At 34.6% G+C, this 23,883-nt stretch overlaps 1 protein-coding gene across 1 annotated transcript in view; it reads left to right on the top strand.

The window, feature by feature from the left end:
- The window catches only part of adgrf6 (adhesion G protein-coupled receptor F6), a 143,803-nt gene that overhangs the window by 29,243 nt on the left and 90,677 nt on the right, over positions 1-23,883 (top strand). Inside the window, exons 70-120 of the mRNA XM_073933529.1 lie at positions 128-274; positions 406-552; positions 865-1,011; positions 1,117-1,269; positions 1,378-1,533; positions 1,701-1,847; positions 1,949-2,107; positions 2,772-2,918; positions 3,049-3,195; positions 3,506-3,652; positions 3,876-4,028; positions 4,137-4,292; positions 4,855-5,001; positions 5,103-5,261; positions 5,391-5,537; positions 5,711-5,857; positions 6,418-6,564; positions 6,846-6,998; positions 7,107-7,262; positions 7,404-7,550; positions 7,652-7,810; positions 7,941-8,087; positions 8,263-8,409; positions 10,334-10,480; positions 10,669-10,821; positions 10,930-11,085; positions 11,227-11,373; positions 11,474-11,632; positions 11,762-11,908; positions 12,083-12,229; positions 12,964-13,110; positions 13,278-13,430; positions 13,539-13,694; positions 13,873-14,019; positions 14,121-14,279; positions 14,410-14,556; positions 14,660-14,806; positions 15,499-15,645; positions 15,751-15,903; positions 16,012-16,167; positions 18,193-18,339; positions 18,441-18,599; positions 18,730-18,876; positions 18,980-19,126; positions 19,819-19,965; positions 20,071-20,223; positions 20,332-20,487; positions 20,673-20,819; positions 22,533-22,691; positions 22,821-22,967; positions 23,070-23,216. Coding sequence (XP_073789630.1) covers positions 128-274; positions 406-552; positions 865-1,011; positions 1,117-1,269; positions 1,378-1,533; positions 1,701-1,847; positions 1,949-2,107; positions 2,772-2,918; positions 3,049-3,195; positions 3,506-3,652; positions 3,876-4,028; positions 4,137-4,292; positions 4,855-5,001; positions 5,103-5,261; positions 5,391-5,537; positions 5,711-5,857; positions 6,418-6,564; positions 6,846-6,998; positions 7,107-7,262; positions 7,404-7,550; positions 7,652-7,810; positions 7,941-8,087; positions 8,263-8,409; positions 10,334-10,480; positions 10,669-10,821; positions 10,930-11,085; positions 11,227-11,373; positions 11,474-11,632; positions 11,762-11,908; positions 12,083-12,229; positions 12,964-13,110; positions 13,278-13,430; positions 13,539-13,694; positions 13,873-14,019; positions 14,121-14,279; positions 14,410-14,556; positions 14,660-14,806; positions 15,499-15,645; positions 15,751-15,903; positions 16,012-16,167; positions 18,193-18,339; positions 18,441-18,599; positions 18,730-18,876; positions 18,980-19,126; positions 19,819-19,965; positions 20,071-20,223; positions 20,332-20,487; positions 20,673-20,819; positions 22,533-22,691; positions 22,821-22,967; positions 23,070-23,216 — 7,686 coding nt within the window. The remainder of the gene's footprint in view (positions 1-127; positions 275-405; positions 553-864; positions 1,012-1,116; positions 1,270-1,377; positions 1,534-1,700; positions 1,848-1,948; positions 2,108-2,771; positions 2,919-3,048; positions 3,196-3,505; positions 3,653-3,875; positions 4,029-4,136; positions 4,293-4,854; positions 5,002-5,102; positions 5,262-5,390; positions 5,538-5,710; positions 5,858-6,417; positions 6,565-6,845; positions 6,999-7,106; positions 7,263-7,403; positions 7,551-7,651; positions 7,811-7,940; positions 8,088-8,262; positions 8,410-10,333; positions 10,481-10,668; positions 10,822-10,929; positions 11,086-11,226; positions 11,374-11,473; positions 11,633-11,761; positions 11,909-12,082; positions 12,230-12,963; positions 13,111-13,277; positions 13,431-13,538; positions 13,695-13,872; positions 14,020-14,120; positions 14,280-14,409; positions 14,557-14,659; positions 14,807-15,498; positions 15,646-15,750; positions 15,904-16,011; positions 16,168-18,192; positions 18,340-18,440; positions 18,600-18,729; positions 18,877-18,979; positions 19,127-19,818; positions 19,966-20,070; positions 20,224-20,331; positions 20,488-20,672; positions 20,820-22,532; positions 22,692-22,820; positions 22,968-23,069; positions 23,217-23,883) is intronic.

The following is a 23,883-nucleotide window of genomic DNA, read 5'->3' as shown; positions in this document are numbered from 1 at the left end:
AGAAATCCCATTGTAGTTCATCTGTACTGAATGTAGTTTTAGTAACATGACCAGTATGAGTTTATTCAGTAACTCCTGAAAGTTCAGAAACATTGTTTTTATGCAGTATCATCTTCCTGTTTTTCAGACATCAATGAATGTGAAGATGCAGCGTCAGTGTGTGGTCAATACTCAGACTGTACTAACAGCATTGGGGGTTACATGTGTTCATGCTGGAATGGATTTAATGTCTCTAATAAAGACAGTCCTGTGAGCGTCAACAACTCTTGTCATGGTAAATATTTTCAGCTAAAATTAATTCTATTTGTCATGTTATAAAATGTATTGTCCAGTGCTGATGTGTTTTTTGCAGTTCTTGTTATCGTTTTTATGAGTTTTAGGTATATAATTTATTTTTCTCAATAGATATTGATGAATGTCTGTTCAGTCCACCTGTCTGTGGTCCATATTCCAACTGCACAAATGAAATAGGAAGTTACAATTGCTCATGTTTGGATGGTTTCACTGCAGCAAACTCAAGTTTCTCCGTCAGCATCAACAACACCTGTGAAGGTAAATTCTTTCATGTGGTTTTGTAGATTTGGAAAATAACTTTGCATTTTTTTAATGGTTTTGATTTTTGAACAAAATGTATTTAACATTGTTTCTTGTCTTTTGAAAATAACAGGTTTGATAATCAATTAATGACAATGATTACAGCAAGTGCTGTTTCTTACAACTGCATTTGTACTTTTATTCCTACTCTATTTTTCCATTTAAGTATGCCAAACTATAAACTACTTTACATGTCCTGAATCTTCTTGTTTGCTTAGTTGTTACTAAAATTGACAACACTTTTTTCCAACTCTTCCTATAAAAAAAAAGATGTGAATGAATGTCTAAAGTCATCAGAGGTCTGTGGTCCAAACTCTCATTGCATCAACTCAATTGGGAGTTTCAACTGTTCCTGCTTGAGTGCGTTTACTGTAACAGACCGAAATCAACCAGTCAGCAACAGTAACCCATGCAATGGTAAGTATGTAGATAATACATTTAAATTTTGTGTTGTCCTCCTTGATCTTCATGCATGTAAAAGGAATATCGATCATTTGTGGATTTACTTCTCTTTTTCTTCAGTGTCTTTGCCTCTGACTGAATATCTGATTGAAATTGAGATCAACAGCATTGATAGTAGGATCACTGATCAGCTGAGGACTCTTCTGATGAATTTCAGTTTGCCCTACACAATCAGTGACAGCACTAACATTACAGAAATCAACATCACTACTGGTATGATCTCTGTTTCTGCTTTGTGATGCTGTTTATCTAAAATTATACATCATGAATACTTCCATAAATGAAGATATGTGATGTTTGGACTCTTCTTCTGCTCTGCAGTGTGTTCTTTGAATGAAATGCGGTATCAGTGTAAATGTGAGGGTCTGTTTGTTTGGCCAAATGACACGTGTCATGCATATGATGCCTGTGATGTCATCACTAATGGTTCATGCACATGTATTAATGGCCTTCCAGCTGATGGACAGTTCTGCCAAGGTGAGACGATGACATCATTCTGCAAAATCAATTATTTCTCCTTTAAATATTACTTTCTGTTTTCTTACTTTTATGTTCTTGTGTTTTAATAAATGCGTTGTTTTATATAGTTTTTGTTGGAAAAGATTTCTGTTTACCTGCTTTTATTGTTTGTTGTTGTCCTCCAGTTCTTTTATCTGACTACTTGATTGACATTGATGTGAGATTCTTCGACTTGGTCCTGGTGGACAACTTACGAAATATTGTCAGAAATATCAGCCTGCCTTTGACTCTGAGCAGCAGCACAAATATCACAGATATCGACATGAACACTGGTGAGAACAGAACTGTTCATCATGTCACATACTAAGATGAGTTTACTTTCGGCAGAAATCCACAGATTGAGCACAAATAAATAAATCTCCTTGTTTTACAGTGTGTGGGTTGAATGGAACAGAATATGAGTGCAAGTGTGAGGTGGATCATGTTTGGCCCAGTAACACCTGCAAGGCCTATCAGGTGTGTGATAGCATTGTGGGAAGCACTTGTGGATGCATTCAGGCTCTGCCTTCAGAGGCGTCACTTTGCCAGAGAGGTGAGGAACAATTTATGAATCTTTTTTAACTGTCTGTTCTTCAGTTTCTTTATATGCAATTCTGTATTTAATTGAGAGGCTATGAATAAAACATCAGTGAATGGGATTTATGTTACCATTAGGAAATCATTTAAGCTCTAAACTGGGCTGGCTGACTGACTGGAAAGCAGAACTACAATGCAAAAAATAGTTTGCAAAAACTAAAAATATAATGCAAAATAGTTTTGACCTCGTTCTGTTTTGACAAGCATCTTTCAGCTATTGTACCTCACTTTGTTACTTCACAACCAGAAACATATATATATATATATATATATATATATATATATATATATATATATATATATATATATATATATATATATATTCATATATATTCATATATAAAAATGATGGTTAAAGTGGATTTTATTATATTTTATAATTATAATTTGAGGAATAGTGTTAGTTCATTGCAAACAGCGTTTAAACATTCTTTAAAAGTGAACCAAAATAAACTCTAAAAGCACAACACAATTACAAAGTATTTGAGAGCAAAACTCTACAAGACAAACAAACCAACGTGCAGAATACAGAGCTACAGCGTCTTCCTCTGGTGGACAAAACTAAAACTTAGATTGTTATAAAACCTTTAATTTTTGCATTTGTGCTTTTTCTTTTTCAGACATCAATGAATGTGAAGATGCAGCGTCAGTGTGTGGTCAATACTCAGACTGTACTAACAGCATTGGGAGTTACATGTGTTCATGCTGGAATGGATTTAATGTCTCTAATGAAGACAGTCCTGTGAGCGTCAACAACTCTTGTCATGGTAAATATCATCAGCTGAATTTGATTTCAATATTTTATGTTATAAAATGTATTGTCCAGTGCTGATGTTTTTTGCAGTTCTTGTTATCGTTTCTGTGAGTTTTAGGTATATAATTTATTTTTCTCAATAGATATTGATGAATGTCTGTTCAGTCCACCTGTCTGTGGTCCATATTCCAACTGCACAAATGAAATAGGAAGTTACAATTGCTCATGTTTGGATGGTTTCACTGCAGCAAACTCAAGTTTCACCATCAGCATCAACAACACCTGTGAAGGTAAATTCTTTCATGTGATTTTGTAGATTTGGAAAATAACTTTGCATTTTTTTAATGGTTTTGATTTTTGAACAAAATGTATTTAACATTGTTTGTTGTCTTTTGAAAATAACAGGTTTGATAATCAATTAATGACAATGATTACAGCAAGTGCTGTTTCTTACAACTGCATTTGTACTTTTATTCCTACTCTATTTTTCCATTTAAGTATGCCAAACTATAAACTAATTTACATGTCCTGAATCTTCATGTTTGCTTAGTTGTTACTAAAATTGACAACACTTTTTTCCAACTCTTCCTATAAAAAAAGATGTGAATGAATGTCTAAAGTCATCAGAGGTCTGTGGTCCAAACTCTCATTGCAACAACTCAATTGGGAGTTTCAACTGTTCCTGCTTGAGTGCGTTTACTGTAACAGACCGAAATCAACCAGTCAGCAACAGTAACCCATGCAATGGTAAGTATATCAAAAAGTTTTTATCATTGTTTATTTATTATTTGTGATGTTTTTGTTGTTTTTGTTGTTGTTGTTGTTGTTCATTTTTTTAAGTAATCCTAGCTAAAAATGTTTATTCAATCTATTATTATGCTTAATACATATTAAAATTAATAAAGGTTTTGAATTAGTGATTTTTTAAAGCAGTCATAATTTCAAGATGTTTTTTTCTATGTTTCTACAGTGTCTCTACCACTGACTGAATATCTGATTGAAATTGAGATTAACAGCATTGATAGTAGGATCACTGATCAGCTGAGGACTCTTCTGATGAACTTCAGTTTGCCCTACACAATCAGTGACAGCACTAACATTACAGAAATCAACATCACTACTGGTATGATCTCTGTTTCTGCTTTTTGATGCTGTTTGTCTAAAATTGTACATCATGAATACTTCCATAAATGAAGATATGTGATGTTTGGACTCTTCTTCTGCTCTCCAGTGTGTTCTTTGAATGAAACTCGGTATCAGTGTAAATGTGAGGGTCTGTTTGTTTGGCCAAATGACACGTGTCACGCATACGTGGCCTGTGATGTCATCTCTAATGGTTCATGTACATGTATCAATGGCCTTCCAGCTGATGGACAGTTCTGCCAAGGTGAATCTTTTTCTTGATTTTTTATGTTTTCCTGCCTTGTTTTTATTAGATTATATTACTACTGTTGCAGTAGACAGATTATGTGCTCGCTTTATTTGTTTGTTTTTTGCAAAGAACTTTGTATAAAACACATGTTCTATTGAAGCTGTGTCATTAATCAGCCTGATCTCATGAGAAAAAGTTATTATTTTACGTTTTGTCTGTTAAGTAGCTGATTGGATATGATTGAGTTTACTCATTCAAAAATGTACGATTTTAAAAAGGAGGCATCACACACAGCCTCACCCCTAAGCCCAACCATCATTAGGGGATAAGCAAATGCTAAATTGTACAAATTAGCCAGTAAATCAATAACTTACAAATTGCCCTGAGATTGTGTTGCATTAATATACAATCAACACAACTTTTGTATTAATATCAGGCTTTGAGGTGCATGTTATCAGACACATTTTTGTTGGAAAACAAAATTATTGAAAACAAACTACAGATTTTTTTAATATATATAACAAAACAGGAAAATAATTGTGTAGATTTTGTTAACCAGAATTTTTTTTTCCTTCAGTTCTTACTTCTGACTACGTGATTGACATTGATGTGAGATTCTTCGACTTGGTCCTGGTTGACAACTTACGAAATATTGTCAGAAATATCAGCCTGCCTTTGACTCTGAGCAGCAGCACAAATATCACAGATATCGACATGAACACTGGTGAGAACAGAACTGTTCATCATGTCACATACTAAGATGAGTTTAGTTTCAGCAGAAATCCACAGATTGAGCACAAATAAATAAATCTCCTTGTTTTACAGTGTGTGGGTTGAATGGAACAGAATATGAGTGCAAGTGTGAGGTGGATCATGTTTGGCCCAGTAACACCTGCAAGGCCTATCAGGTGTGTGATAGCATTGTGGGAAGCACTTGTGGATGCATTCAGGCTCTCCCTTCAGAGGGGTCACTTTGCCAGAGAGGTGAGAAATCACATTAGATTTCATCTGTACTGAATGTAGTTTTAGTAACATGACCAGTATGAGTTTATTCAGTAACTCCTGATAGTTCAGAAAAACTGTTTTATGCAGTATAATCTTCCTGTTTTTCAGACATCAATGAATGTGAAGATGCAGCGTCAGTGTGTGGTCAATACTCAGATTGTACTAACAGGATTGGGGGTTACATGTGTTCATGCTGGAATGGATTTAATGTCTCTTATAAAGACAGTCCTGTGAGCGTCAACAACTCTTGTCATGGTAAATTTTGTCAGCTGGTTTTGATGTCTTTTATGATGTTTTTCTTTAGATCCCAGAGTTCGTTTTATGTCTAAATTAAAATAAGTAATTTAAACTAATTATAATGTAACATTGCATTATTGGTATTACAATTCAAGTTTTATTTTAAAAAATTATAACTTTTTTCTCAATAGATAAAGATGAATGTCTGTTCAGTCCACCTGTCTGTGGTCCATATTCCAACTGCACAAATGAATTAGGAAGTTACAATTGCTCATGTTTGGATGGTTTCACTGCAAGAAACTCAAGTCTCTCCATCAGCATCAATAACACATGTGAAGGTAAATTCTGAATTAATTTTGTCTATAAGTTTGTCTTTTTGTGCTTTTGATTTTAAGCTCTTTGCGATTTGGTCTTATAACGTTATATGCTTTATCTAAATGGCATAGTTCATCCAAGTATGAAAATGTACTAACTGTTTACTCTCCCTTAAGTTGTCCCAAAGCATTGAGTTTCTTTACTCTGTTGAACAGAAAATAAGATATTTGAAGCAAGCTGAAAGCCTGTAACCTATGACTTGCATATTGGGCAAACAAATACAATGAAAGTAAATAGTTACAGGTTTCCAACCTTCTTCAAAATAGCTTTTTGTGTTTAACAGAATAATGAAAGTCAAACAGGTTTGGACCAAGTAAAAAGTCAATAAATAAAGACCAAATTTTCAGTATTGTGTGAACTATCCCCCTGGTGTTTTTTTTATCAGTTTGTTAAAATTATTAAATTTAGTATTTCTTACAGCTGCATGTGGAAGTTCATTAATATTCTAATTTATTGAATTACACTCGTTCATTAAAAAGTAATTTAATATCAACATTTCTTATTTTTTCAATTTGTTATAAAGATGTGAATGAATGTCTAAAGTCATCAGAGGTCTGTGGTCCAAACTCTCATTGCTTCAACTCAATTGGGAGTTTCAACTGTTCCTGCTTGAGTGCGTTTACTGTAACAGACAGAAATCAACCAGTCAGCAACAGTAACCCATGCAATGGTATGTCAAAATATATTGCATCATCTTTTTATTCATTTTTTTGAGTAAACATGACAGAAATATTGATTTTGATTAATATTTGACTTGATGTTTAATACTTGATTATTAGCTTTGATAAAATCTGCTTAAACACATGTTAAGAATAAATAAAATAAAGTTGTATTTAATTATTGTAGCTTAAAATTAATGATCTATTAATACTTTTATACTTAAAAACTATATATTTAATAGTTTTTCAAAAATATGCTGAAATTTATCTATTTTTTTCTCTTTTTCTACAGTGTCTCTGCCTCTGACTGAATATCTGATTGAAATTGAGATCAACAGCATTGATAGTAGGATCACTGATCAGCTGAGGACTCTTCTGATGAATTTCAGTTTGCCCTACACAATCAGTGACAGCACTAACATTACAGAAATCAACATCACTACTGGTATGATCTCTGTTTCTGCTTTGTGATGCTGTTTATCTAAAATTATACATCATGAATACTTCCATAAATGAAGATATGTGATGTTTGGACTCTTCTTCTGCTCTCCAGTGTGTTCTTTGAATGAAACGCGGTATCAGTGTAAATGTGAGGGTCTGTTTGTTTGGCCAAATGACACGTGTCATGCATACGATGCCTGTGATGTCATCTCTAATGGTTCATGTACATGTATTAATGGCCTTCCAGCTGATGGACAGTTCTGCCACGGTGAGACGATGACATCATTCTGCAACATCATCAATTTCTCCCTCTAATAATTGCTTTTGTTTTTTTTCCTACTTGGATGTTATTGTGTTTTAATATTAGTTTTGTCACAGATTTTGTGCTTGTTTTTGTTTGTTCTTGTAGTTCTTTTGTCAGACTACGTGATTGACATTGATGTGAGATTCTTTGACTTGGTCCTGGTTGACAACTTACGAAATATTGTCAGAAATATCAGCCTGCCTTTGACTCTGAGCAGCAGCACAAATATCACAGATATCGACATGAACACTGGTGAGAACAGAACTGTTCATCATGTCACATACTAAGTCGAGTTTAGTTTCAGCAGAAATCCACAGATTGAGCACAAATAAATAAATCTCCTTGTTTTACAGTGTGTGGGTTGAATGGAACAGAATATGAGTGCAAGTGTGAGGTGGATCATGTTTGGCCCAGTAACACCTGCAAGGCCTATCAGGTGTGTGATAGCATTGTGGGAAGCACTTGTGGATGCATTCAGGCTCTCCCTTCAGAGGGGTCACTTTGCCAGAGAGGTGAGAAATCCCATTAGATTTCATCTGTACTGAATGTAGTTTTAGTAACATGACCAGTATGAGTTTATTCAGTAACTCCTGATAGTTCAGAAACACTGTTTTTATGAAGTATCATCTTCCTGTTTTTCAGACATCAATGAATGTGAAGATGCAGCGTCAGTGTGTGGTCAATACTCAGACTGTACTAACAGGATTGGGGGTTACATGTGTTCCTGCTGGAATGGATTTAATGTCTCTAATGAAGACAGTCCTGTGAGCGTCAACAACTCTTGTCATGGTAAATATCATCAGCTGGTTTTGATTTCTGTTCTGTTTTTTCACTTTAGCATTTTAGAGATCTTTTGTGTGTAAATTAAAACTAGTAATTTAAACTAAATAAAAATGCAGCATTACAATAATTACATCACAATTAAAAGTGATTAAAACAATTAATACAACTTTTTTCTCAATAGATAAAGATGAATGTCTGTTCAGTCCACCTGTCTGTGGTCCATATTCCAACTGCACAAATGAATTAGGAAGTTACAATTGCTCATGTTTGGATGGTTTCACTGCAATAAACTCAAGCTTCTCCGTCAGCATCAACAACACATGTGAAGGTAAATTCTTGCATGTGATTTTGTATGTAGTTTTGGAAAATAGCTTTGCATGTCTATATTTGTTATTGTTTTGATTTTGTTAAGGAAATGTGTTTAACAGTAGGTTCATTATCTTTTTAAGATAACAATTAGGATCCTTGTATATTCTCTATAGATGTCAATATGTACAATGAGATTCTAAAATGTTTGATGTTTTGTAATTTTTTAAAGATCATATAAATAAAGTTGGTGGTAAAAGATAACTTTAATAATCAATTAATCTGGGGCCTCATGTGTCAATGCTGTGTAGGCACAAAAACTTTGCGTGCGCCAGATTTCACGCTTACGTTTGGATTTACTAACAATTAAATAAACTTGAGAATGTGCGTTGCTCCACGCCAACTTCATGTATGGCGTACAAGCATTTTTTTTGTGTGTGTGTGTGTGTAACGTAGGCCAGCTAGTAACTGCTGTGCAGGTAATCCTCACTCCTCTGACCTCTAAAGGTGCTCTAGCGACAGACACTAGAGGCTATGGTCTTTAGCCTCCTTGGTAGAGCAACCGACTCCCATGCGGAAGGTCGCCGGTTCGATACCAGCTCGGAGTGGGGTGGGTGGCGTAGGACCGGCGGAGTTACATTTGTTTTATTTCCGTTTGCCACTCCTAGAGACAATTATGTTAAATTGCACACTACAAAGTATATTTGAGCCGTGCAATGACAGCTATATGTGATGGGATCATCCGCATGTCTAGCAGGTTAATAAGGTTTTTATACTGTGCAGTTGACCAGCCAAATATGAAAGCTCAATTTGCAGCGGTCGCCGGGCGGTTTTACCAATGTAATCAGAGTGATCCACTGCACACACATTGCTATAAAGGCACCATCTGAAAACAAATTTGCACATGTGAATCAGAAACATTTCCATTCGATAAATGTGCAAATAATATGTGATGCTCAAATGCGCCTAACATAATACACACACTTATTAATGATTCCTACTTGTCTTCCTCGTGATGAAGAGTAGGCAACATTTGACACAGTATGTATTGGGGAAAAAAAGAAGAATGAGTCAGATCAGATGCTGGATCTGAACCGAGTTCATGCTCAAACGTGTCAAAACATGTTGCCATGCGCTTTACGAGCTACGCCACTCACACTGCTATAGACACTACAAAGTATTACACCTTTACACTGGACCATTTCTTTTTTAATTACTCACAGTGCGATGTTCAGACCCAACTGCGTTAACCGCATCAGCTAAACTTTCCCACTCTATTTGTTCTTTTGTTATTAATTCCGGAGGACAAACTTGCAAATAACAGTTTTTCTCCCGTCTACCTCCGATAGGAGCACCTCCAATTCACATTCTGTACAAATTTACTCTTTTTGCCTGCTTTTGCCATTGCTTTTTCATTTGGTTTTGCCAAAGTAGAGTCATTAGCATATTCATATGGGGGAGGAGGCAGGGAGGGGATTTGCGCTCATGCATGTGTGCTCAGTTTCATGTTAATTTGCATGTACAAAGAGAATATGCGTGGGATTTCGCAAACGCAGTGTTTCATACATCTGAATTTTTTACATTTACAGCTTTGTGCGTACGCAATGTTTTAGTATGATTTTAACGCAAGTCTTCATACATGAGGCCCCAGGTGTCTTTAAACACTTTAGTCATGTGACCTGGTGTCTTTAAACACATTAGTCATGTGAACTGGTGTCTTTAAACACTTGCACACTTTGTGATCTCGATAACTTACAGACAACACTGCTGGTGATCATTACACAAATATTATTTCTTTAAACTGTATTTGTGTTTTGCTCATTCTCTGCTTTTCCATTTAGTTTCTCACAGCCAAACCTTAAATAATGTACATGACCCGAGTCATAGTATTTGTATAACTGTTACTAAAAGTTACACTGCTTTTTTCGTCTCTTCCCTTAAAAAAGATGTGAATGAATGTCTAAAGTCATCAGAGGTCTGTGGTCCAAACTCTCATTGCATCAACTCAATTGGGAGTTTCAACTGTTCCTGCTTGAGTGCGTTTACTGTAACAGACCGAAATCAACCAGTCAGCAACAGTAACCCATGCAATGGTATATATCTAAATGTATTTTTACTAGTATTCATTTTTTTTTTTTTTTGCAAGTAAACCATGCAGACAAATTGATCCAAAATGCTGTTATTATTCCTAAATATGTGTTAAATTATTAAATGTTATTAATTAATTATTGTTAAAAAAAACATTCCATTGTGTTTTTCTCCCTTTTCTCTTTTTCTACAGTGTCTCTGCCTCTGACTGAATATCTGATTGAAATTGAGATCAACAGCATTGATAGTAGGATCACTGATCAGCTGAGGACTCTTCTGATGAATTTCAGTTTGCCCTACACAATCAGTGACAGCACTAACATTACAGAAATCAACATCACTACTGGTATGATCTCAGTTTCTGCTTTTTGATGCTGTTTGTCTAAAATTATACATCATGAATACTTCCATAATTGAAGATATCTGATGTTTGGACTCTTCTTCTGCTCTCCAGTGTGTTCTTTGAATGAAACGCGGTATCAGTGTAAATGTGAGGGTCTGTTTGTTTGGCCAAATGACACGTGTCATGCATACGATGCCTGTGATGTCATCACTAATGGTTCATGCACATGTATCAATGGCCTTCCAGCTGATGGACAGTTCTGCCAAGGTGAGACGATGACATCATTCTGCAACATCATCAATTTCTCCCTCTAATAATTGCTTTTGTTTTTTTTCCTACTTGGATGTTATTGTGTTTTAATATTAGTTTTGTCACAGATTTTGTGCTTGTTTTTGTTTGTTTTTGTAGTTCTTTTGTCAGACTACGTGATTGACATTGATATGAAATTCTTTGACTTGCTCCTGGTGGACTACTTACGAAATATTGTCAGAAATATCAGCCTGCCTTTGACTCTGAGCAGCAGCACAAATATCACAGACATCGACATGAATACCGGTGAGAACAGAACTGTTCATCATGTCATATACTTAGATGAGTTTGTTTCAGCAGAAATCCACAGATTGAGCACAAATAAATAAATCTCCTTGTTTTACAGTGTGTGGGTTGAATGGAACAGAATATGAGTGCAAGTGTGAGGTGGATCATGTTTGGCCCAGTAACACCTGCAAGGCCTTTCAGGTGTGTGATAGCATTGTGGGAAGCACTTGTGGATGCATTCAGGCTCTGCCTTCAGAGGGGTCACTTTGCCAGAGAGGTGAGAAATCACATTAGATTTCATCTGTACTGAATGTAGTTTTAGTAACATGACCAGTATGAGTTTATTCAGTAACTCCTGATAGTTCAGAAAAACTGTTTTATGCAGTATCATCTTCCTGTTTTTCAGACATCAATGAATGTGAAGATGCAGCGTCAGTGTGTGGTCAATACTCAGACTGTACTAACAGGATTGGGGGTTACATGTGTTCATGCTGGAATGGATTTAATGTCTCTAATGAAGACAGTCCTGTGAGCGTCAACAACTCTTGTCATGGTAAATATCATCAGCTGGTTTTGATTTCTGTTCTGTTTTTTCACTTTAGCATTTTAGAGATCTTTTGTGTGTGAATTAAAACTAGTAATTTAAACTAAATAAAATGCAGCATTACAATAATGGCATCACAATTGAAAGTGATTAAAACAATTAATACAACTTTTTTCTCAATAGATAAAGATGAATGTCTGTTCAGTCCACCTGTCTGTGGTCCATATTCCAACTGCACAAATGAATTAGGAAGTTACAATTGCTCATGTTTGAATGGTTTCACTGCAATAAACTCAAGCTTCTCCGTCAGCATCAACAACACATGTGAAGGTAAATTCTTGCATGTGATTTTGTATGTAGTTTTGGAAAATAGCTTTGCATGTCTATATTTGTTATTGTTTTGATTTTGTTAAGGAAATGTGTTTAACAGTAGGTTCATTATCTTTTTAAGATAACAATTAGGATCCTTGTTTATTCTCTGTAGATGTCAATATGTACAATGAGATTCTAAAATGTTTGATGTTTTGTAATTTTTTAAAGATCATATAAATAAAGTTGGTGGTAAAAGATAACTTTAACAATCAATTAATTACAATGATCATTACATACAATGCTAATCAACTTGCAGCACAAGTTCTCTATGTACACACATGGTCCACTAGGCTACATGGCATAGAGGTTTTTACCTGACCTCGTCGGTCAAACGCTGATTTGACCAGTCTCAAAATGCTTCTGAAATTACAAATGCTTTGAATCGCTTTAATCATGTGACCTGGTATCTTTAAACACTTTAGTCATGTGAGCTGGGTGTTTTGGATCATGCTTTGTTGTAGTGTTTCGAAACACTTGCACACTTTGGGATCTTGATAACTTACAGACAACACTGCTGGTGATCATTACACAAATATTATTTCTTACAACTGCATTTGTGTTTTGCTCATTCTCTGCTTTTCCATTTAGTTTCTCACAGCCAAACCTTAAATAATATACATGACCCGAATCATAGTATTTGTATAACTGTTACTAAAAGCGACACTGCTTTTTCATCTCTTCTCTTAATAAAGATGTGAATGAATGTCTTAAGTCACTTGAGGTCTGTGGTCCAAACTCTCATTGCAACAACTCAATTGGAAGTTTCAACTGTTCCTGCTTGAGTGCGTTTACTGTAACAGACCGAAATCAACCAGTCAGCAACAGTAACCCATGCAATGGTTAGTCTAAATGTATTTGTACTATATATATATATATATATATATATATATATATATATATATATATTTTTTTTTTTTTTTTATATAACATTTTCCAAATGTTATTAATTAATTATTGTTAAAAAACACTTAATTGTGTTTTTTCTCTCTTCTCTCTTTTTCTACAGTGTCTCTGCCTCTGACTGAATATCTGATTGAAATTGAGATCAACAGCATTGATAGTAGGATCACTGATCAGCTGAGGACTCTTCTGATGAACTTCAGTTTGCCCTACACAATCAGTGACAGCACTAACATTACAGAAATCAACATCACTACTGGTATGATCTCTGTTTCTGCTTTGTGATGCTGTTTATCTAAAATTATACATCATGAATACTTCCATAAATCAAGATATCTGATGTTTAGACTCTTCTTTTACTCTCCAGTGTGTTCTTTGAATGAAACGCGGTATCAGTGTAAATGTGAGGGTCTGTTTGTTTGGCCAAATGACACGTGTCATGCATATGATGCCTGTGATGTCATCACTAATGGTTCATGCACATGTATCAATGGCCTTCCAGCTGATGGACAGTTCTGCCAAGGTGAGACGATGACATCATTCTGTAGCATCATTAAATTCTCCATCTAATTATTACTTTGTATTTTTTTCCTACTTAGATGTCATTGTATTTTAATATTAGTGATGTCTCAGATTGTTTTTTTTTTGCTTGTTCCTGTTTGCAATAATATCTGTTTACCTGCAAATTTTTATTCCTGCAGTTCTTTCATCTGACTACGTGATTGACATTGATGTTAGATTCTTCGACTTGTTCCTGGTGGACTACTTAAGAAATGTTGTCAGAAATATCAGCCTGCCTTTGACTCTGAGCAGCAGCACAAATATCACAGATATCGGCATGAACACTGGTGAGAACAGAACTGTTCATCATGTCACATACTAAGATGAGTTTAGTTTCAGCAGAAATCCACAGATTGAGCACAAATAAATAAATCTCCTTGTTTTACAGTGTGTGGGTTGAATGGAACAGAATATGAGTGCAAGTGTGAGGTGGATCATGTTTGGCCCAGTAACACCTGCAAGGCCTATCAGGTGTGTGATAGCATTGTGGGAAGCACTTGTGGATGCATTCAGGCTCTCCCTTCAGAGGGGTCACTTTGCCAAAGAGGTGAGAAATCCCATTAGATTTCATCTGTACTGAATGTAGTTTTAGTAACATGACCAGTATGAGTTTATTCAGTAACTCCTGATAGTTCAGAAACACTGTTTTTATGCAGTATCATCTTCCTGTTTTTCAGACATCAATGAATGTGAAGATGCAGCGTCAGTGTGTGGTCAATACTCAGATTGCACTAACAGGATTGGGGGTTACATGTGTTCATGCTGGAATGGATTTAATGTCTCTAATAAAGACAGTCCTGTGAGCGTCAACAACTCTTGTCATGGTAAATATTGTCAGCTGGTAAAATAAGCCATTTAAATGAATAAAATATGACATTACAATTGAAATAGGATTTAAATAATTAATTAATCTTTTTCTCTCAATAGATATTGATGAATGTCTGTTCAGTCCACCTGTCTGTGGTCCATATTCCAACTGCACAAATGAATTAGGAAGTTACAATTGCTCATGTTTGGATGGTTTCACTGCAGAAAACTCAAGTCTCTCCATTAGCATCAATAACACATGTGCAGGTAAATTCTGAATTAATTAGTATATAATCTAGGAAGCTAACAAAATATACTTTATGCCATTTTTTGTAACATAATTTTCTAAATATGAATTAAGGGTAACACCTAACGACTGTATATGGTTTTATTAGGTAATGCATTTACAAACACAAACAAATAACAAGCTATAAATGTATTAAATTTCTGAAAATAAAGTTGGTAGATTGTGTTAACTCACAATGCATTAGCTAATGTTAACAAACACAACTTTGTATTTTAATAATGCAGTAGTAAATGTTTGACTATGATAAATAAATGCTGTACAGAATTGTTCAAACAATTCATCACCTTAGTTTTTTAAGTTTCTATCTGACATTTTTGTCAATATTGAGTTATTAATATATTCTCATTAAATGACAACTTATTTACATTATGGGATGTTTTTTTATAAGTTGTTTACAATTTAGGACTTTTTATTTACAAAAACAAATGTTACACACATACTGTTTGCAATGGAATGCAACAACTTTGCAGCTCAATATCTCAATCATTCAGAACGCAGATAGAACCTTATAATTCCAAGGTGACAAATTGTAAAATGTGACCAAATTAGCTTTTATATGTGATTTTTTTATATATTTTTTGCATTGATTACAGTTAATATTAACACATAATTTGACCCCTAATAAACTTTTCCATCTCTTGTCATAAAAAAGATGTGAATGAATGTCTAAAGTCGCCTGTGGTCTGTGGTCCAAACTCTCATTGCATCAACTCAATTGGGAATTTCAACTGTTCCTGCTTGAGTGCGTTTACTGTAACAGACCGTAATCAACCAGCCAGCAACAGTAACCCATGCAATGGTAAGTATGTAGATAATACATTTAAATTTTGTGTTGTCCTCCTTGATCTTCATGCATGTAAAAGGAATATTGATAATTTGTGGATTTTCTTCTCTTTTTCTACAGTGTCTCTGCCTCTGACTGAATATCTGATTGAAATTGAGATCAACAGCATTGATAGTAGGATCACTGATCAGCTGAGGACTCTTCTGATGAATTTCAGTTTGCCCTACACAATCAGTGACAGCACTAACATTACAGAAATCAACATCACTACTGGTATGATCTCTGTTTCTGCTTTGTGATGCTGTTTATCTAAAATTATACATCATGAATACTTCCATAAATGAAGATATGTGATGTTTGGACTCTTCTTCTGCTCTCCAGTGTGTTCTTTTAATGAAACTCGGTATCAGTGTAAATGTGAGGGTCTGTTTGTTTGGCCAAATGACACGTGTCATGCATATGAGGCCTGTGATGTCATCACTAATGGTTCATGCACATGTATCAATGGCCTTCCAGCTGATGGACAGTTCTGCCAAGGTGAGAAGTTGACATCATTCTGTAGCTTCATCAAATTCTCCATCTAATTATTACTTTGTATTTTTTTCCTACTGTAAAATTACATATTTCATGCTTTGTTTATTCTCCACAAATAAACAGGTAACACATCATAATAATAATATAGATTAACCTGCACGCATATCCACATTAATAATCTGTGACAAACTATACTGTAGATTAAAGTGCTCGCATATCTACACCATTATTACTGTAGTAAATTAACTCAAAGTTATTCTTTCCGCGCCTTTTCCGCAGTTATAATGTTGCGAGTTATGATTCAGATTTCAAGGCTCGTGTACCTTCTAGAACAGGGGTCACCAATCTCGGTCCTGGAGGGCCGGTGTCCCTGCAGGATTTAGCTCCAACTTGCCTCAACACACCTGCCTAAATGTTTCAAGTATACCTAGTAAGACCTTGATTAGCTTGTTCAGGTGTGTTTGATTAGGGTTTGAGCTAAAATCTGCAGGACACCGGCCCTCCAGGAACAAGTTTGGTGACCACTGTTCTAGAACATTATATAGCGGATTAGCTTGGCGGGAGGAAGATTCATTTGAACTGAGCTTCAAATGAATCCACTCTTTTGCTCCGAACAACCGAATCGTTCAGCGATGCAATCAACAAAGTTGAGCAGGGTAGCAAGATCAAAGTTCAACACATTAGATTCATTAATATACACAGGCACCTTTCTTTATACAAAATTAAACTTTATTGACTAATCTAACAAAAACTAACACCTAACACAAACACACATTGATACAAGCATAGGGGAGAGTAACGTGAGGTAAGAGGTTGAGAAGGTGTAATGATGGGAAAAAAAAACTTGGGGTTTGTAAGCACAGACCAAGCAAACCAAACGTAATCAAATTCACTATAACCCTTCTATTGTCTCTTTAGGGTTAATTTAGTTCACACCAGTTTAGATGTTGGGAGGAAGGTAATCCTTGCGGGCTGTTCGTGGTGTCCGAGCTCCCGTTGTTGAGCACGTGGTTGGTTGGCTGATCCTTTGTTCTCCCAAGGGTTGCAGTGTTTGAGGTTGACGTTGCAAAAGTTTCTGAACCTTGAAATGTCAGAGCACGATGCAATTAACCCTTTCTGTCTGGGTTTGTGAGGAAGTTGCTGAGTTTGAAGAAGGTTTCAAAACAGAGGCCTTTGGAGCAGAGAGGGGGGGGGGGGGGGGGGGGGGGGAATTGCTTGGAGTTGGGAGAGAGAGGGGGAGCTCCCAGGCAGCGTGTTTCAGAGCAGAGAGAGCCAAGGGAGGTCCCAGGAGAGTTTGAACAGAGAGGTCGGCGAAGAGCAGGTCCCAAGAGAGTTTGACTTGGTCTTCAACTTTTATAGGGCGGGTTCGGATCCACCCTCCATGGAAAGTTGACCAATTAGAAGCTAACTTCCTGGAATATTACATTCATGGGTCTTTGTCCGAGGCAGAATAATTTGCATAGGCAAATTTTATGTAAATCGGGACAAAAATGTTTAAGTCTCTTAAAACATTAATATGTTGCACTCATATTAAAATAAAATGTCAACGATCAATTTGTACAGCGAGTAAGCTTTTCGAAAAGTCCAAACTTGAACAGTATAAGAGGTTGTTTAGCCTAGGTACAGTTAAAACATTATATGCAGGGGTATTAAAACCAAAAATATTAATACAAGAGAAAGGGAAACTTTGCAAAACATATTATTAAACATAAAGATAGTAAAGTTTATTTGAAAACGTCATTGTTAAACAAGCAGTTTAAAGAGTCCTTTCTAAGTCGTTCCTGTGTTTAATGCCGCATGGCACATTCCTTTGGGTCGTAAATACCTTGGAATCAGGTTTCGAGCCTTCTCTGGGCAAAGTTGGCTGGTTGTGGAATAAAATGCAAAATATTTATGTGTCTGGTCGGCCATATTTGTTACACTACTTAGATGTCATTGTATTTTAATATTAGTGATGTCTCAGATTGTTTTTTTGCTTGTTCCTGTTTGCAATAATCTCAGTTTACCTGCAAATTTTTATTCCTGCAGTTCTTTCATCTGACTACGTGATTGACATTGATGTTAGATTCTTCGACTTTTTCCTGGTGGACTACTTACGAAATGTTGTCAGAAATATCAGCCTGCCTTTGACTCTGAGCAGCAGCACAAATATCACAGATATCGACATGAACACTGGTGAGAACAGAACTGTTCATCTTGTCACATACTAAGATGAGTTTAGTTTTAGCTGAAATCCACAGATTGAGCACAAATAAATAAATCTCCTTGTTTTACAGTGTGTGGGTTGAATGGAACAGAATATGAGTGCAAGTGTGAGGTGGATCATGTTTGGCCTAGTAACACCTGCAAGGCCTTTCAGGTGTGTGATAGCATTGTGGGAAACACTTGTGGATGCATTCAGGCTCTCCCTTCAGAGGGGTCACTTTGCCAGAGAGGTGAGAAATCCCATTAGATTTCATCTGTACTGAATGTAGTTTTAGTAACATGACCAGTATGAGTTTATTCAGTAACTCCTGATTATTCAGAAACATTGTTTTTATGCAGTATCATCTTGCTGTTTTTCAGACATCAATGAATGTGAAGATGCAGCGTCAGTGTGTGGTCAATACTCAGATTGCACTAACAGGATTGGTGGTTACATGTGTTCATGCTGGAATGGATTTAATGTCTCTAATAAAGACAGTCCTGTGAGCGTCAACAACTCTTGTCATGGTAAATATTGTCAGCTGGTAAAATAAGCAATTTAAATGAATAAAATATGACATCACAATTGAAATATGATTTAAATAATTAATAAATCTTTTTCTCTCAATAGATATTGATGAATGTCTGTTCAGTCCACCTGTCTGTGGTCCATATTCCAACTGCACAAATGAATTAGGAAGTTACAATTGCTCATGTTTGGATGGTTTCACTGCAGAAAACTCAAGTCTCTCCATCAGCATCAATAACACATGTGCAGGTAAATTCTGAATTAAATACTATATAATCCAGGAAGCTAAGAAAATATACTTTATGCCATTTTATGTAACATAATTTTCTTAATATGAATTAAGGGTAACACTTAACGACTGTATATGGTTTTATTAGGTAATGCATTTACAAACACAAACAAATAACAAGCTATAAATGTATTAAATTTCTGAAAATAAAGTTGGTAGATTGTGTTAACTCACAATGCATTAGCTAATGTTAACAAACACAACTTTGTATTTTAATAATGCAGTAGTAAATGTTTGACTATGATAAATAAATGCTGTACAGAATTGTTCAAACAATTCGTCACCTTAGAATTATAAGTTTCTATCTGACATTTTTGTCAATATTGAGTTATTAATATATTCTCATTAAATGACAACTTATTTACATTTATGGGATGTTTTTTATAAGTTGTTTACAATTTAAGACTTTTTATTTACAAAAACAAAGGTTACACACATACTGTTTGCAATGGAATGCAACAACTTTGAAGCTCAATATCTCAATCATTCAGAACGCAGATAGAACCTTATAATTCCAAGTTGACAAATTGTAAAATGTGACCAAATTAGCTTTTATATGTGATTTTTTATATATTTTTTGCATTGATTACAGTTAATATTAACACATAATTTGGCCCCTAATAAACTTTTCCATCTCTTCCCATAAAAAAAGATGTGAATGAATGTCTAAAGTCTCCTGGGGTCTGTGGTCCAAACTCTCATTGCATCAACTCAAATGGGAATTTCAACTGTTCCTGCTTGAGTGCGTTTACTGTAACAGACCGAAATCAACCAGTCAGCAACAGTAACCCATGCAATGGTAAGTATGTAGATAATACATTTAAATTTTGTGTTGTCCTCCTTGATCTTCATGCATGTAAAAGGAATATTGATAATTTGTGGATTTTTTTCTCTTTTTCTTCAGTGTCTCTGCCTCTGAATGAATATCTGATTGAAATTGAGATCAACAGCATTGATAGTAGGATCACTGATCAGCTGAGGACTCTTCTGATGAACTTCAGTTTGCCCTACACAATCAGTGACAGCACTAACATTACAGAAATCAACATCACTACTGGTATGATCTCTGTTTCTGCTTTGTGATGCTGTTTATCTAAAATTATACATCATGAATACTTCCATAAACGAAGATATGTGATGTTTGGACTGTTCTTCTGCTCTCCAGTGTGTTCTTTGAATGAAACGCGGTATCAGTGTAAATGTGAGGGTCTGTTTGTTTGGCCAAATGACACGTGTCATGCATATGATGCCTGTGATGTCATCACTAATGGTTCATGCACATGTATCAATGGCCTTCCAGCTGATGGACAGTTCTGCCAAGGTGAGACGATGACATCATTCTGTAGCATCATTAAATTCTCCATCTAATTATTACTTTGTGTTTTTTTTTCCTACTTAGATGTTATTGTATTTTATTATTAGTAATGTCTCCGATAGTTTTTATTTTTTTTTGCTTGTTTCTGTTTGCTATAATCTCAGTTTACCTGCAAATTTTTATTCCTGCAGTTCTTTCATCTGACTACGTAATTGACATTGATGTGAGATTCTTCGACTTGTTCCTGGTGGACTACTTAAGAAATGTTGTCAGAAATATCAGCCTGCCTTTGACTCTGAGCAGCAGCACAAATATCACAGATATCGACATGAATACTGGTGAGAACAGAACTGTTCATCATGTCACATATTAGTGTGTAGGGCTGTCACTGACAAAAGATTGTCTTAATTGACCAGAAGTTGTTTATTGAAGCCATTAGCCACCTAATTTCTAATAATTCCCCTAATAATAAGTGTTGATGTTCGACATTAGGAATTTGCACATACATAAAACAGCACCATCAAATATTTGAATATTGAATGTGTCTGAAAAAAAGGTATAGAGCTTTGCTGATTATTTATAAATATACATATATATATATATATATATATATATATATATATATATATATATATATATATATATATATATATATATATGTATATGTATATATATATATATATATATATATATATATATATATATATATATATATATATATATATATATGAATAATCAGCAGAGCTTTATGCCTTCTTTTCCTCAATGCCTTTTCATACAGTAGCAATATACATTAATAAATTCAACACTATTTGCAGCTACTGCGCTACATTCTACCTTTAAACAGTGGCAAAACTTTTTTTGTTGCACCAGAAATTACATTGACTAATAATATAAATGCAGAATATAATAAATCAAGCTGCATGTTGCTTAATGACAGTAAATATAATGAGCTAATCAAATACATACATCAAATAAATTAATCAAATGTTTTTAAAGTTTTATGGCATTCTCAGATAATTTGAAAACGTATTGTAACGTCAAGTGAGATTTAGATAAAGAATTGATTTAATAGATAAAACTACAATATGCCCAATAAATAAATGCAATAGTAAATTGTAGGGTATTTGGATGAATTGACTAGAAAACAATATTTTAGTTTCATGTAACTGTACCAATATAATTCTATTTTTAATTGTCTTTTAAGGGAGTCTCCACCTCCCATATACAGTATAACTTTTAATAGCCATGTAAAAACAAATCTGAATTCTGTTTTCGACCACAACAAATAGGATGATTCTGTTGTACTTTATGCAACACAACAACCTATCAATGTGTTATCCATTAAAAAAGCTGCAATTAAAGTCCGTTGTACACATGTAAAATAATAAAGGTTTTTAACGTTACATTAGACCACAATGTTAGCGTTTAGCCTTAACACGCAACAGCAAGGAAGAAATGAAGGCTTTACAGTGTTTCATTAGACCACTTACATAATGTTAGCTTTAGTCTTGACATGCAACATAACAAGAAGGAAATGAAAAAATATGCTGTCTGGCTATTGCATATAGCGACCATAAGATCATTCACCAAATTGGCATGGCACTTGCATTTAGACTGCTTTTTATCTAGTGTTATGCTTGGGATAATTTCTGTAGTTTACTCTGGCTGTCTAACTTTTTTCATTCACTTTGTCAATTTTCTACTTGATTTGTTTGATACCATGACTTCTTGCCATTAAACAACCACGCTTTTTGCTTACTGATCCAAGAATTGATGCCCATATTGATTTTTTTAAAGTAATTTTTAATTACTACAGTTTTAGTTAATCAATCTTTCTTATTTTTTTTTGTAATTGAACTATTCGAACTATTATTATTATTATTGTTATTAAATCGAATAATCCAATTAAAAGTTTAAGCCCCATGACAATCCTGTTCTGGTTGACTTTTAATTAGCTAACTATTAGTGGTCAACTTTACTAAGATGAGTTTAGTTTAAAAAGAAATCCACAGATTGAGAACAAATAAATAAATCTCCTTGTTTTACAGTGTGTGGGTTGAATGGAACAGAATATGAGTGCAAGTGTGAGGTGGATCATGTTTGGCCCAGTAACACCTGCAAGGCCTATCAGGTGTGTGATAGCATTGTGGGAAGCACTTGTGGATGCATTCAGGCTCTCCCTTCAGAGGGGTCACTTTGCCAGAGAGGTGAGAAATCCCATTAGATTTCATCTGTACTGAATGTAGTTTTAGTAACATGACCAGTATGAGTTTATTCAGTAACTCCTGATAGTTCAGAAACACTGTTTTATACAGTATCATCTTCCTGTTTTTCAGACATCAATGAATGTGAAGATGCAGCGTCAGTGTGTGGTCAATACTCAGACTGTACTAACAGGATTGGGGGTTACATGTGTTCATGCTGGAATGGATTTAATGTCTCTAATAAAGACAGTCCTGTGAACGTCAACAACTCTTGTCATGGTAAATATTGTCAGCTGGTAAAATAAGCAATTTAAATGAAAAAATATGACATTACAATTGAAATAGGATTTAAATAATTAATAAATCTTTTTTTTTCAATAGATATTGATGAATGTCTGTTCAGTCCGCCTGTCTGTGGTCCGTATTCCAACTGCACAAATGAATTAGGAAGTTACAATTGCTCATGTTTGGATGGTTTCACTGCAGAAAACTCAAGTCTCTCCATTAGCATCAATAACACATGTGAAGGTAAATTCTGAATTAATTAGTACATAATCTAGGAAGCTAACAAAATATACTTCATGCTATTTTTTGTAACATAATTTTCTAAATATGAATTAAGGGTAACACTTAACGACTGTATATGGTTTTATTAGGAAATGCATTTACAAACACAAACAAAGAACAAACAATACATTCATTAAATTTCTGAAAATAAAGTTGGTAGATTGTGTTAACTCACAATGCATTAGCTAATGTTAACAAACACAACTTTGTATTTTAATAATGCAGTAGTAAATGTTTGACTATGATAAATAAATGCTGTACAGAATTGTTCAAACAATTCGTCACCTTAGAATTATAAGTTTCTATCTGACATTTTTGTCAATATTGAGTTATTAATATATTCTCACTAAATGACAACTTATTTACATTATGGGATGTTTTTTTATAAGTTGTTAAAAATTTAAGACTTTTTATTTACAAAAACAAATGTTACACACATACTGTTTGCAATGGAATGCAACAACTTTGCAGCTTAATATCTTAATCATTCAGAACGCAGATAGAACCTTATAATTCCAAATTGACAAATTGTAAAATGTGACCAAATTAGCTTTTATATGTGATTTTTTATATATTTTTTGCATTGATTACAGTTAATATTAACACCTAATTTGACCCCTAATAAACT

Source organism: Danio rerio, chromosome 20 (assembly GCF_049306965.1).
Source record: "Danio rerio strain Tuebingen ecotype United States chromosome 20, GRCz12tu, whole genome shotgun sequence".
In the NCBI taxonomy this organism is placed as follows: domain Eukaryota; kingdom Metazoa; phylum Chordata; class Actinopteri; order Cypriniformes; family Danionidae; genus Danio; species Danio rerio.
Note: the sequence above shows the minus strand (reverse complement) of the source record. Positions and strands in the feature narration are given on the sequence as shown.